Source organism: Nycticebus coucang, chromosome 11, assembly GCF_027406575.1.
Source record: "Nycticebus coucang isolate mNycCou1 chromosome 11, mNycCou1.pri, whole genome shotgun sequence".
Lineage (NCBI taxonomy): Eukaryota > Metazoa > Chordata > Mammalia > Primates > Lorisidae > Nycticebus > Nycticebus coucang.
In genome coordinates this window covers 67,601,808-67,615,269 of record NC_069790.1, presented here as the reverse complement: position 1 = coordinate 67,615,269, position 13,462 = coordinate 67,601,808, and the positions used below count along the sequence as shown (strand labels likewise).

At 33.1% G+C, this 13,462-nt stretch overlaps 1 protein-coding gene across 2 annotated transcripts in view; it reads right to left on the bottom strand.

Moving 5' to 3' along the window:
* SEMA3A (semaphorin 3A) overlaps positions 1-13,462 on the bottom strand; it is a 514,403-nt gene that overhangs the window by 23,521 nt on the left and 477,420 nt on the right. For both annotated transcript variants that reach the window (XM_053553821.1, XM_053553819.1), the window contains 2 exons: positions 12,881-12,972; positions 4,005-4,046 (listed from right to left, as the gene is read on the bottom strand). In XM_053553821.1, coding sequence (XP_053409796.1) covers positions 4,005-4,046; positions 12,881-12,972 — 134 coding nt within the window. The remainder of the gene's footprint in view (positions 1-4,004; positions 4,047-12,880; positions 12,973-13,462) is intronic.

Below are 13,462 nucleotides of genomic sequence, written 5' to 3'. Positions count from 1 at the left end.
GCAAAGGGCAAAGTTTTGGCGTTTGCATTTGAAAAATGTTTTGGCTCAACACAAAGGACTGCCTTGCTCTTGCCATACCTTTATGAAGATGATTTTAAACAAAACCATGAGATTATTTCTCTTTTGAAAGATTATCAAAAAGAGAAACCGAATACACACTGGTACAATCTATAAACCACATGTTGAAATGTTGTGGAAAAACATTGTACTAGGCATCATGAGACCTGAACTCTAGGTCTTGCCATATAATTTGGATGCACTAATTTGCCATATAATTGGGAGCCATTCATATGATTTTTCTAATAATTAACTTCCTTATTCATAAAATCAGCATGTTTAACAGATGTTTACAGTACGCATTCAGAAAAAATATACTAAAAAAAAAAAAAAAAAATATATATATATATATATATATATATATATATATATATATATACTACAGTGCCATTATCCTCCATGAAACTGGTGTTACCAAATTAGAACGTGGGAGATTAAAAAAAGTTTACTGGGAGGCCAAGGAGGGTGGATTGCTTGAGCTTAGGAGTTCAAGACCAGCCTAAGAGTGAGACCCTGTCTCCACTAAAAATAGAAAAACTAGCCATGCATTATGGTGGGCACCTGTAGTCCCAGCTACTTGAGAGGCTGAAGCAAGAGGATCACTTGAACCCAAAAAAAGTTTGAGGTTGGCGTAAGTTAAGATGCCATGGCACTCTACCCAGGGTGACAGAGTGAGATTCTATTTAAAAACAAAAAGGTTACTGATTCAGGGTTTCAGTACAATTTTCACAATGCCTTTAGCCAAGTTGAGCCAGTGTAGCATATTAAAAGTAAATTTATGTAAACACAAAGAATAAAATTATTGTGGGATTTTCCACATTTACTATAATTAATACTAGAGCCCCCTTCCTGGCTCTAGAGGATTTTAAATAGTTATCATATGGCTTAAATAAAAGTCATATAAATATTAAAACATTTAATAGTACACATTGAAAAGACTTCAAATGTGTATTTTAATTTCTCTCGTATATAAATGAAAGACGAGTTTCAGACAAGTCAGTCTCAATGGTATGCTTTTTAAATGTTACACATTGGGTAATTGCCAGCAATGGATATAATTAAAATTGCATTTTTAGAGACTTTAATATATGTGTAAATAATCAGATCAGTTAAATGCAGAGTGAAGTATCTATCAGAATCTAAGAAATGAATATGGTTATAAGTAGTGTTTATGTAGAAGATAGTTATGTGAATAAATCAAACCAATTATAACTTTGTATAAGAAAAGAAAATAAGAGGGGAAAGTAACACAACTAAAAACCATCATAGAAGCATTTATTTTGGTTGCTATTCCATTTCACTGAATGGAAAAAAAATTGTATATTGCTAAGTGCTAAACTTTTTAATTATACTCAATTTTTATTGTTGTAATGAATTAAGCTCTAAACAAGGATGGATTAAGAAATGATGATTAAAATCCCTGGGGGGAAAATGATGTATTATTATTTCTTCCTTATCTTTTATATCTTTCTTCTAACAGCCTCTTTAAAAAAAAACAAACAAACTTAGATTCTGTTGAAGAAAAACAATTTCAATGTGATAAAAATAATACAAATATTGCTTGGTGCCTATGGCTCAAATGGCTAAGGCACCAGCCACATACACCTGAGCTGGCGGGTTCAAATTCAGCCCGGGCCTGCCAAACAACAATGATGGCTGCAACCAAAAAACAGCCGGGCGTTGTGGCGGGTGCCTGTAGTCCCAGCTTCTTGGGAGGTGGAGGCAAGAGAATCACTTGAGCCCAGGAGTTGGAGGTTGCTGTGAGCTGTGATGCTACAGCACTCTACCCAGGGTGACAGCTTGAGGCTCTGTCTCAAAAAAAAAAAAAAATAATAATAATAATAATGCAAATACATGATATTCAAACAATGGAATCAATTAGAATAAGGTAGTAATATCCAGAAACATGGCTGGCAACTGTGTGTATGACAATCATATATTGTGATTGTGACTATTTAAAATACCCGATTAAGTAAGTCATACTATCAAAAGATCTCTGTCAATATCTTCTAAGAAAGATGAGCAAAATTCATACTTATGGATTTTTAAGAACAAGATAATTAAAAGAAAGTATTATTGTTTAAATAACACTATCTAAATCTGTCATATTACCTTAGGAGAAAACAGAGCAATAATAAAAAAGAAAAGAATAAAAGGATAAAAAAACAAATACATGGCTATGGAAATTACTTCAATGAAAATCTAAAGTGTGGTAAAATGACAAAAACTAAATACAACCCAGTATCATTTTCATTTTACCAGAATGCTCCACAATTATAAATGATGTGCAAAAGTAATCAGGCTCTCCAGTTAAATATAGGGTAGGTCTGTAGGCACCATTGAGCATAATCCAGTCACTGGTAAGTAACCTGATGTGCTTTTTCTGCCCAATTTAACCTCACCACAGGCTTTCTCACTATCTTTCTTAATAAGTTGAGGGCCATAAGCAAGAGATGAGTCCATTTATCCAGAAAATTAGTTGCAACATTACTTATCCTTCTTGAAACTACTACCTTACTTTTAAAATGCCCATAAGAATTAATGCAATTAAATCATAATCTGAAAATTATGATTTTCAGATTATGAAATTATGATTAATCTCCATAATGAAATTGGAGACCTTCCTGTCTTATACCATGGTATTTAATACCGATAGATTGTTTTTGTTGGTAAAATGTGAGGTTACTAGGCAACTTTTTAGGTAGCTGTAAAAATGTAAAAGAGAAACTCATGTTTTACAAACTACATGTGGAGGCAATGAAATTAAGATTGGCTATGAGGCCTAGCAGAAAATAATTAATTTTGAAAATCATATGGAAAAGCATTTCTCAGTCTAACTTCCCTCCTGGAGATCCCCAGATTTCCTGGCCAACCTCAGATAATTTTTAGATTTCAAGAACAGGTGAACACGCGTTTGTGAAGTGTAAGGTAACAGTATCAGGTCAATAATATCTGCACTCTGAGTTGCTCTAAATATCATGGAGATTATCAATCTATTTTGATACATCTGTGTGGAAAAGATACATGCTGAATTATATTGGCACAGTAACTAGGGACTTGTTCATGGGAGAAAGCAAAGTCAGAGCTAAAATATGTAAACTGTTCGGGAATACGATGAGTGAGGTATACCCTCCTTCATCCTGGCTTTTTCTGCTCCCTCCCCCTGCCTTTTTTAAAGTCACTATTATACTGGATAGAAAGTCTAGGTAATGTTCATAGGGAAATATAACTTATTTGAAGCTAAAACTGTTTGTTTTGCACATATCATTTAGCATTTAGAAGTCATTCACTTTTCTTAACTGTCTTGCCAATGCTTTCATTCACTCTAAATGGAAAGACTATTAACATGCTGCCCTCAGCCTTTGAATTCATGGAGTCTCATAATTTGTTATTTGGCAGTTACCAATTTTTGTTTTCCTTTTATATCTAGCCAAAGTTAAAGACATTTAATTTCTCTAGCACACAATGCTACTGGAAAAGTAAAATTAACTTTTAAGTCAAGATCCTCCAAACGTATATAGTGAGTAACTTCGTTGCTAATAGGATGTATTTTGTCTGTATTTGCAAAGTAATATTACAAACTTCTTCGGATACTGAAATATCCATCAATGTGTGTGTGCGTGTGTATATTTACACAAATCTGAAGAGTTGAAAATAATTACTGAGGACTAAGTTATAATGAGCAAAAAAGAAATGCTGAATGAAATTTTACAACCAATAATAATCAAGAAAATGTCTATAGTACACAGATAAACTTGATCAGTACCTTGGAAACAATGAAAATTATCTTTAGCTTATTAGCTTATTATAGGAATTTCTTTGCTCTTGGTTCCTTTTCATGTACAATTGTTAATCTGGACAATTTGATAGATATAAATAGATCTATTTACTTGGAATGAAAAATTAGCAAAATGTAGAATATGGACCATAATACCTAATGATAATACCTGTTTGGTGGACAGTTCCATTGCTGAAATAGTAGTTGGCTCCTAAAGAAGAAAAAAAAATAATATAGTCAATTAGAAAAGTCATATTTATTAATTAGCACAAGGCACTGACAGATTTTCAGAGAAACAACTTCACTTCCCACCAGAAGTAATATAATTGAGAAATAAGACGCATGAAGGAAATGGCATATATAAGTGTCAGGTATGTTGAGCAGACAGTAAGATCATGTCAAGGTCATTCAGTTTACTTATCTTGTAGTTCAGCAAGTTGGGTTGATCACTCATTGCAATGTAAAAGAGAACACGGGACTGCATAGTGAGAAGGTTGGAAAGCACATGTTTTGGGCTTGTGTTTTGTAATTAAGGGAGGCTTCAAGAAGTAGGGCTTTCCTCCACATTGGATGCTGTAAAATGTCTGGGTAATTCTATGATTTACTATCTGCATAAATCATTTAGAAGGAAGGGATAACAGAGTGAGATTAAAGCTCTGACTGCTACAGAAGTAGAGATCACTCAAGTTAGGCTCAGGAGATATGTGTTTTGGACAATGTTCGTGTTTTTGTCTGTGTGTAGACGTGATTATGGAATGGTCTTGCTTTTATCTCCATCCATTATGGTCTCAGAGTAGCCCTGTCTGACGTTGGTATTCTGAGAAAATTGTTCAGTGGAGAACAGTGTGGCTCCATTGATAGAGTGTCAAGCCAGCTCCTCCAACTCCCAACACCACCAATGAAACCTTATAACGCTAGGCCAGTTTTCAGCTGTCAAGGATTGCAAGAGCTCAGCTGGGATTGGATTACCTTAGTATTATTCAAAAAACTGTTTAATGTGCAAGGACCAACACTCAAGTCTTTGGCAGAGAATATAATCTCCTCAGTATCTATCCACAGGTTAATATTAAGAAGTAATAACCAGGGAAGTAACATTCACCAATGCACTTCGTTAAGTTTTCTATCTGGGGTTTATGATGAATATGTTATAGACTTGCATAAATAAATCATGTCTGGTGAATGTGGACCACCAAAAGACTGTACACCTGAACACATTATCTCGTACCCTTTAGATCTCCAGCTCCTATCTTTTATGCAAAACAAACAGAATGCTAAGACAGAAATTCTTGTTAGTCACAGAGGGAGTCTGATGAGAAATAGGCTTGGGTGGGAAGAAGGATCTTAAAAGGCCTCATTGTGTAGGTAACTGATGCCGAGACCTAACGAAAGTGTAAAAAGAGTTGACCCTGGAGCCAAACTGGATGGACTCAAGTTGTGACTAAATTCACCAACCCAGCCAGGAGCACTGTGTTAAACAAGGTAAACTGACTCTTTATAATTTAGTATTGTCTTTTGAAAAATGAGGTTGATGGTACTTTCTTCATAGGGTTGGTGAGAAGATTAAATGAGTTAATACATGTAAGACACTTTTCAAAAGCTCTTGATGGATAGTGTTTCTTCCATTCTCCCCTTCTTTTCTCCCCCCACCCTCATATACAAACACAAAATTCCACCTCATTTTTTGTTTTAATTTTTCTCTTTAGTGCTTGTCACTGGAGATACTTATATAATAAATTAATATATTAGTAAATTTTATATATGTAAAAGATATATAAAATATAGTGTATAGATATATATGAATCTATAAGATACATATAATATCTATATTATACGTATATATAATTAGATCTCATAAGTTTCCCCAGAAATCTCAAAACAGAATTTGAAGTAAGATCTTCTTTTCAGGTATAGAGGAAGGAGGAAAGTCAATAAAAATACATATTACGGAAGTCACCACTGAGAAAATAGTCCCTGGGCAGTAAACAGTGATTCTCAAAATTGTCCAGTGAGGTTTGTAGCAGGAAAATTACTCGTTCAGTCCATTACTCCCCGCAGGCTCTCGGAGGTGTGAACTCTTCCACATGCTCAACTATGATGCTTTCTTGTCTTTGGTCTTCTGTCAGAGAAGTCCTGGGGCATAAAGTCAGACTCACGGTGGGCCTTAGAGACGAGGCTGACTGGACATGAGGAGGCAGCAGAGGCGTTTCCTTGTCTTATGAATCCTTTGTCTGCCTCAATGTGGGAGGTGGTTTAGTTCACTGCCATATCTCTAGCACCTAGAATTACACCTGCTGTATGTAAGTTCTCAATAAATATTTGTTAAATGCATGAATGAATGAATGCTTTACCAATTTCCTTCTTTCTTTCCTATCTCTTCATCTTATCCCATTACACTCTCTTTCTTCCGTTGGAGTTGTGTAGATGAAGATAACCATCTTTCTTTTTTGGCAGTTTTGGCTGGGCTGGGTTTGAACCCATGACCTCCGGCATATGGGGCCAGTGCCTTACTCCTTTGAGCCACAGGCGCTGCCTGAAGATAACCATCTTATTAAAAACACTTCCCTTGATCCTTGTAGCTTTGCTGGAATTTTTTCAAAAATAATATAAATACTATGTACTCCTCTTTACTTGCTCATTTTTCATCCAATGCCATCGACCCACTGATTCTTGTCCTTACTCTAGAGAGGTGGCCTGCTATTCCCAGAATCAGAAGTCACCAATGAGCTCTGCATTGCTTGGCATTCTTTCTTGACTATTTTTGAATAGCCTTTATCACAGTTTCCTTCTCATCCTCCAGCCACCCCTAACGTGTTTGCTTTTCCTTGCCTCCTCCTTTCCACGGTGAGCTCATTCACCCTTGTGGTTTTAATTACCATCCCACGCACTGAAGAATTGCAAATCTCCACTTTAAACCCTGATGGCTGAACTAAGAACATGATTTTATAAACAAATTTAAGACAATCTGTTTGATACAAAAATGAGACAAATGATTTAGAATATAATGACCTAATTTAGTGATTTTTCATAGATATCCATTTTATAGCTTAAATGAATATTAATTACTAAATGTAATAATTTTATGCAGGAATTATCAATCATAAAAAAATTCTGATGAAACAATTGTCTACCAAGTCTATCTTAGCTATCTCTAAGTTCTTTTGAAAAATGAAGCTTATTTATATTCATGTAATTCATGTTCAATGATAATACAAAAAACATCTATATGATGTACGAAAATTATTTTATACACAAATTGTAAAACATAGAAGAAACACTAATATACACCAGACTTCATTATGATATTTTATGATTTCAACATTCTTAACTGAAGGTCCTAGGAACCCTTAATTAAATGAACTGTATTTATTGTTTAGATCAGGAAATTAATAATAGTTTAGAACAAGAGTGCTATAGGGTGCCTGAAGTTGAATTTTAATAGACAATATATTAAGATGACATCCACTTAAATAAGCTGTATTTTTTCAGAGAAATAACTGGTGGTGAATATGACTTCCATTTAAAACAGATGTAATCTCACAGGCATGTTTTTTAGGAAACTGGTTTCAATTGCAAATGTAATTGGGGTTTGAGCAAAAATGAAATTAAAAACTTAGCATCTTTTCAAGATTTTCTATGACTCCAACTTACTAGTTTTTCAGATATTTTAATCTAGTCCTTATTAAGCTTTCTTACATTCAACCTGCTGATCCTGGCACAGCTCTCCGGATATACTATGCAGAAGGATGCTCTTTTAGAATGAGTTAATAGACTAGAATTTGGAAGGCATCAATTAAGTTTTACATTTGAATGAAAATTAAACTCTTTCATTTGTTTGTTCAGCTGTTCATGGAATAGTGCATTAATTAGGTTTAAAATGCATTACGATATCAATATTACTGCCTTGTGATCCTTTGCAGTCAATGGGACTATAGGCAAAGCCACTGTTCCTGGTGTACGGCAACTTGATGTTAATACTTCACTGTCTCAAAAGTACAACTCTCTTTGATGAGACTGGAAAGAAAATCCCAAATGGACTAGTTATAGTAAAATCAGCCTTCAAAGATATCTTATGAATATCTTTATGAAAATAAGGTATTATATATGGAATTTTAAAGCATTTTAAAAGGGATTTTTTTCTTTGTATAACTAACACTAACCATTACTTAAAAGCAATATTAATTTTTAAAAAACACTGTAAGAAAGGAAGTGTTCATAATTACAATTTTCATTATGAGATGAAGTTGAGGCTCTACTGACTTTAAGCAATTTGTTCAGAATCACTTAGTAAATATGATTTAAATTCAGGTTTATGACTGCAAATCATACTTGGAAGTAGGCTTGGGTCTTAGTACTTTAATATCATTTGAATAGTTAATAGCAAGTCAAAAGCATTTCTAGAATACTATACCAATGCATTTTTATTTCATCTCTTACTAAAAGCTTTACTCTGAAATGGAAATTTTTATTATCAAAGAATATTTTTTTCTATACTCTGGGATTTGATTTCACCCAAAGAAAAGTATCCTGGATGTAACTGAAACCACCAGAATGTTCTGTGATTGGCAGGATATTTTCCTAAACCCAGCCCAAGTTGGCAATGGGTTTTGATTCAGTGATTTATATGAGGTTTAGTTAGTCAGTCTAGCAGACTCATAAAAAACATGTTTGATTACAAAAATTAACTGGTTGATTAAAAGTCTTTAAAAAGTTCCAAGAGTATTAGATACTATCATGACCCTACATCTGTACCTTTCTATTGACCTTGTCAGATTTTCTCTGAATTTTTTTGTGTTTTATTTTAAATAGAATGTCATACAAGGTTCAAACAGAAACATAGAAACTGTAACATTTCATTGCTAGTTTCACTGTGTATGGCTTTACATGTTGTGTTTTTTTTTTTTCACTACAAAATTAAACAAGGTTTGACAGTGAAATATTCCAATTGCTAGACCACAATATATGTATGAACTTTGCCTAATGGAATAGAATGTTGAAAATAAATATTTCTCTAAACTTTGGCCAAATATGTTTTGTCTACTTGAGTGCCAAAGAAATAATAGTGACAATAACACATCACAGAGAAAGAACTTCCACAGTTTTCTACGGGAGGATATGGATTCCAGGCTACCAAAGTGTAGACTCTTAAAGGATCATTTCCATGCCAGCACAATATTGATTATTTAAATTATTAGACTGATAAACTGTCTCATATCTCAAATGCCACATAAATGTCATCCACTAGTTATCACAGGTGTAAGCTGATTATATTATCAGTGTTATTTCTCTAGAAACTGCAAAATAGGAACACATGCTCATAGATACTAAATATTTGTACAGTTGTGTGGCTTACTGACGAGGATATGCTCTAGGGAATTTGTCATTAGGTAATTTTGTTCTTGGGCAAACATCACAGAGTGTACTTAAACAAACTTAGGTGGCATAGCCCACTAGACTGTGAGATACAGACTATGGGGCCTGGACAGCAGTTGCTGCGCTGAACACGTAGGCAACTGTAAAACAATGAGAACTATCTGGACATCTAACCACATCTATACGTAGAAAAGGTACAGTAAAAATACCATATAAAAGCTTAAAAAAAAAAAAAGCCACACCTGCATAGGGCACTTATCATGACTATGTCACGCAGGACTGGAAGCTGCTGTAGGTGAGGCAGTGGGTGAGTGAATATGAAAGCCGAGGACATTGCTGGAGACTTTATAAACACTCCACTCTTAGGCTACGCTAAATTTAAAACATGATTTTCTTTCCTTAAGAATAATTTACTCTTAGCTTACAATAACATTTTTTACAATAAAAGCTTTTGGTCATTTTTAAACTTTTTGACTCTTTTATAATAACATTTAGCCTAAAATACAAACAAAATATATAGCTATACAAAAATATTTTTTATTTATATCCTTATTCTATAAGCTAATTTTATATTTTGAAAACCTTTTACTTTTATTGTTATTCTTTTTAGTAAAATTGTTTTTAGTAAAAATTCTTTTTAGCAAAAAGACTTTTATTGTTATTCTTTTTAAAGGTGTTTGCTAAAAACAAAGACATGAACATGCACATTAGCCTAGGTCACCATAGGGTCAAGATCAATATTACTGTCTTCCACACCTTGCCCTACTGGGAGGTCCTCAGGGGCAATAACACACATCTCTGATATCTCTATATCATAGGACATAGGAAATTGTTATTTCCTGTGATAACAATACCTCCTTCTGGAGTGACTCGTGAAGCACCTGCCAAAGGATGTTTCATAGTCGAATTTCCTTTATAAGTAGAAGTACTACACTCTAAAATAATGATAAAAAGTATAGTACAAAAAATACTAGGCAACAGGAATTTTTTTGGTCCATTATAACCTCATGGGACCACCGTCACATATGTTGTTTATTGTTGACTGAATCCTTATTACTCAGTGCTTGATTGTTCTTCCAAGATTACTGGTTTCCAATACCTCATAATTTTGTTAAAATACCTTAATTGGTTAGCTTAAATGAGTATCTTTTAAAATGAAATTTTTATTATGTGCTAAAGAATTTAGCTAAGATATGAAATATGAACTTAAAATCCCTATGCTATGAAGAATGCAAATTAGCTAGAACATAATATCATAGCAAAATAATTCACGTTATAATTCCTAAAATCCCTACGAATAACTAAATAATAAAAGTATCTATTTTCAGGTATCATGACATAATATGAAACATTTCTACAAAATAAAATTTAATTGTATTAATAGGCAGAAAATTAATAGCTAGAAACTAAGAGGGTAACACATCAAAGAGGCATGAGGTCAGGAACCATATTTACAATGTTCATCTCAATATCACCAGAACTAAACATAATGCTAGGTTCAATGTAGGTACTGATACATACTCATTTGTAGTCTAATTAATAAACTCTTTTATAATATATACCAACTGCAGGGAAATATGCAGAGTAACCATGATAAATACAAAAGAGTTTATAAATAATTGGCTCCTATAGCTTAATTTGCAATGGTGGTGTCAATATTAACAAGTATATGTAAATATTAATTTTCTTTTCTTCTAAAGAATAATATGGGACAGAATCAGCAAGATAACTTATAGCTCTTCCTAGTTTATCATCCTTAGACTCTGGTGCCTTACTTTAAGCATGTGTCTCTAAGGAAAGTCTTAAACTCTTTAATCTCTCTCTCGTACTTAATTTTTTCATCAATACTAATTCATTTAATAAATGTTGACTGAAAAGACATTTTATCTCTGGAGACAGAACAATGAACACAAGACAGCAATTTCCTTATCGACCCCTCAGTGCTCATAATTTGTTTGCAAAGACTAAACATAGTCCATCTGATTAATCGTAATTTTTTAGTTTGTAAGCTAAAGTACCAGTGCATCTGTTCATTGAAGTAACTTCTGAGACATGAGGAATAATGGGTATTAGCCATCACTCTACACCAGATTAATACTTTAGACCCCTTTGGTATTTAACTTACAAATTATTATAAATAAGGCAAATATACTTGATTTTAAAAATCATTATAGATGTATGATGATGTTATTACTTCGAAGACTTAAGCCAAAGTCCAATAGAAAAGACTATGAAAAAATGTAGCTTGTTTTCCTTTTAGCTAAACGAAAACAATAACATTATATTCACAACAACATTTTGAGCCCAGTGCCTGCCGCTATTTCTGATGCTTTTTACGTAGTGTCTCTAATTCTTCCAGACTTCTAGAGAAGTAGGTATTATTCTATGTTACTGATGGGAATGCTGAGAGGACCATTTAAGTGTTCCAAAAATGATTGCCATGTAGATATGACCCAGGAGCCTACACTTTTTCCACTAGAATATTGCTTAGTTCATAATTACAAAATGTCATGATGTGCCAGCTATATGTTTCAATGCTAATTATAATTTTAGTTAAATGAATATATGTCGGAAGCTTTCCATATTACACTTTGTTTTCTCTTTCACACACTACGGAAAAGTGACCAAGAGCCCTTTGGGTTTGTACAATGGTATAAATATATACAGGGCTAAGTGAAGTCTTGGGAAAACTTTGCTTACTGTTAAACTATTGAACTAGCTGAAAATTGTAATCTAAACCTTTCATTTTATAGATAAACGATCTGAGTAACTGGAAAGCTAAATGAGATCACTTGAAGTTGTAAAATCAGATACAATGTTTTCTCATTTTTTTTTTTGTCTATTCAAGTTTACGTCTTAATTTCTGTTTGATCTATTTTATTATCAAAATTTCATAGGGTTCTACTTCTCTGGCACATTATAAATAATACATAACAAGGTGTACTTCCGTACAAACTATTTCTACTAGCTAGCTAGAAATAGTGGACACAGTGGCATATGTTACACTATTCCACTTCTCTTTTCCTATACTTCATGGTCTGCTGTTTCTAATTTCCCAACCATATACAAACTTAATGGATTGCCTGGGCCATCCATGAATCACAAGAAAGGGACAAATATCTGTACATTTGTTAAGTGTGGAGGCTAGGAATCTGTAACAAATTTACTCTATCGTTGATATTAAATATCTCAAATTTTCCTTTGCTAACACATTTCAAAAAATTATAAGATAATTATAGGTTAAAATGATTAAAATATCTTTATTGTTCTCTCCTTATGAATGCTATTTTTCTTTTTTTTTAAATGTTATGTTTCTTAATATAGCTATAGAAGTTACATATCATCCTAGTTATACTTAAAGTGTGAACAAGGAGATTTTAGGAAGGGGGAGGAGTTTGTTCATTGAGGCAATTACATAAATAATATAAAATATAAATCATATATTTTATCATTGAGAAAATAAAATATGAGCCAAGAATATATTTTTTTACATCTTTGGATTTAACCAGCATTGAGAGTTTCAAGGTTTATTTTGACTAGTGTCTGGCTTTTTAATTGACAAGCTAATTAGAAGGGTATGCTAGACTACTTGTCCATACCAAGTTCAGTGTGCAGCTGTCCTGGGGGAAGACATACAACTGAACCTGTTGACACTTGAAATTAAGCAGCACTCACCCGAAAAACTGTCATTTCTTCTAGCAGAACCTCTTCTAAATCATGCCACGTCTCTTTAGGAATTGAAACTACTTTAAGAACGGTCCCAATGTCTTTGAAAGAAAGAAAGAGAGAAGACCACAACTTAAATAGATATGAACAGAGTTTAATGCTAATTGATGGGATTAATACTTGTACAAAAAAAAAATCTTGACATCAATTTTCCTTTATTTTTGGTCAAAACATGAGTAATTTCTATATGCATTTTCAAATGCATTTCATGCAATTAGACAAATCATGAAGATAAAATATAATCTTGGAACATAAAAGATTACATTTTTAGAAACGTATTAAGTTTGAAGAAGCTTTCATCATGAGGCAGCATAATTTTTTTAATATGATAATCACCATAGAGATTAACTAAATTGAATTAACTGTATTCATTATTTTTTAAATCTCTTTAATTGTCAGGTGTCTAGAAAAAAATCTAAAAATAATACCAGTTAATATGAGAGGTTATCTCACTTTTATTACAAAATCAGGCTCCTACGATGAAGACTAAATATAAATTTAAAATGCAAGGAGTATTGACAAGCAACAGGA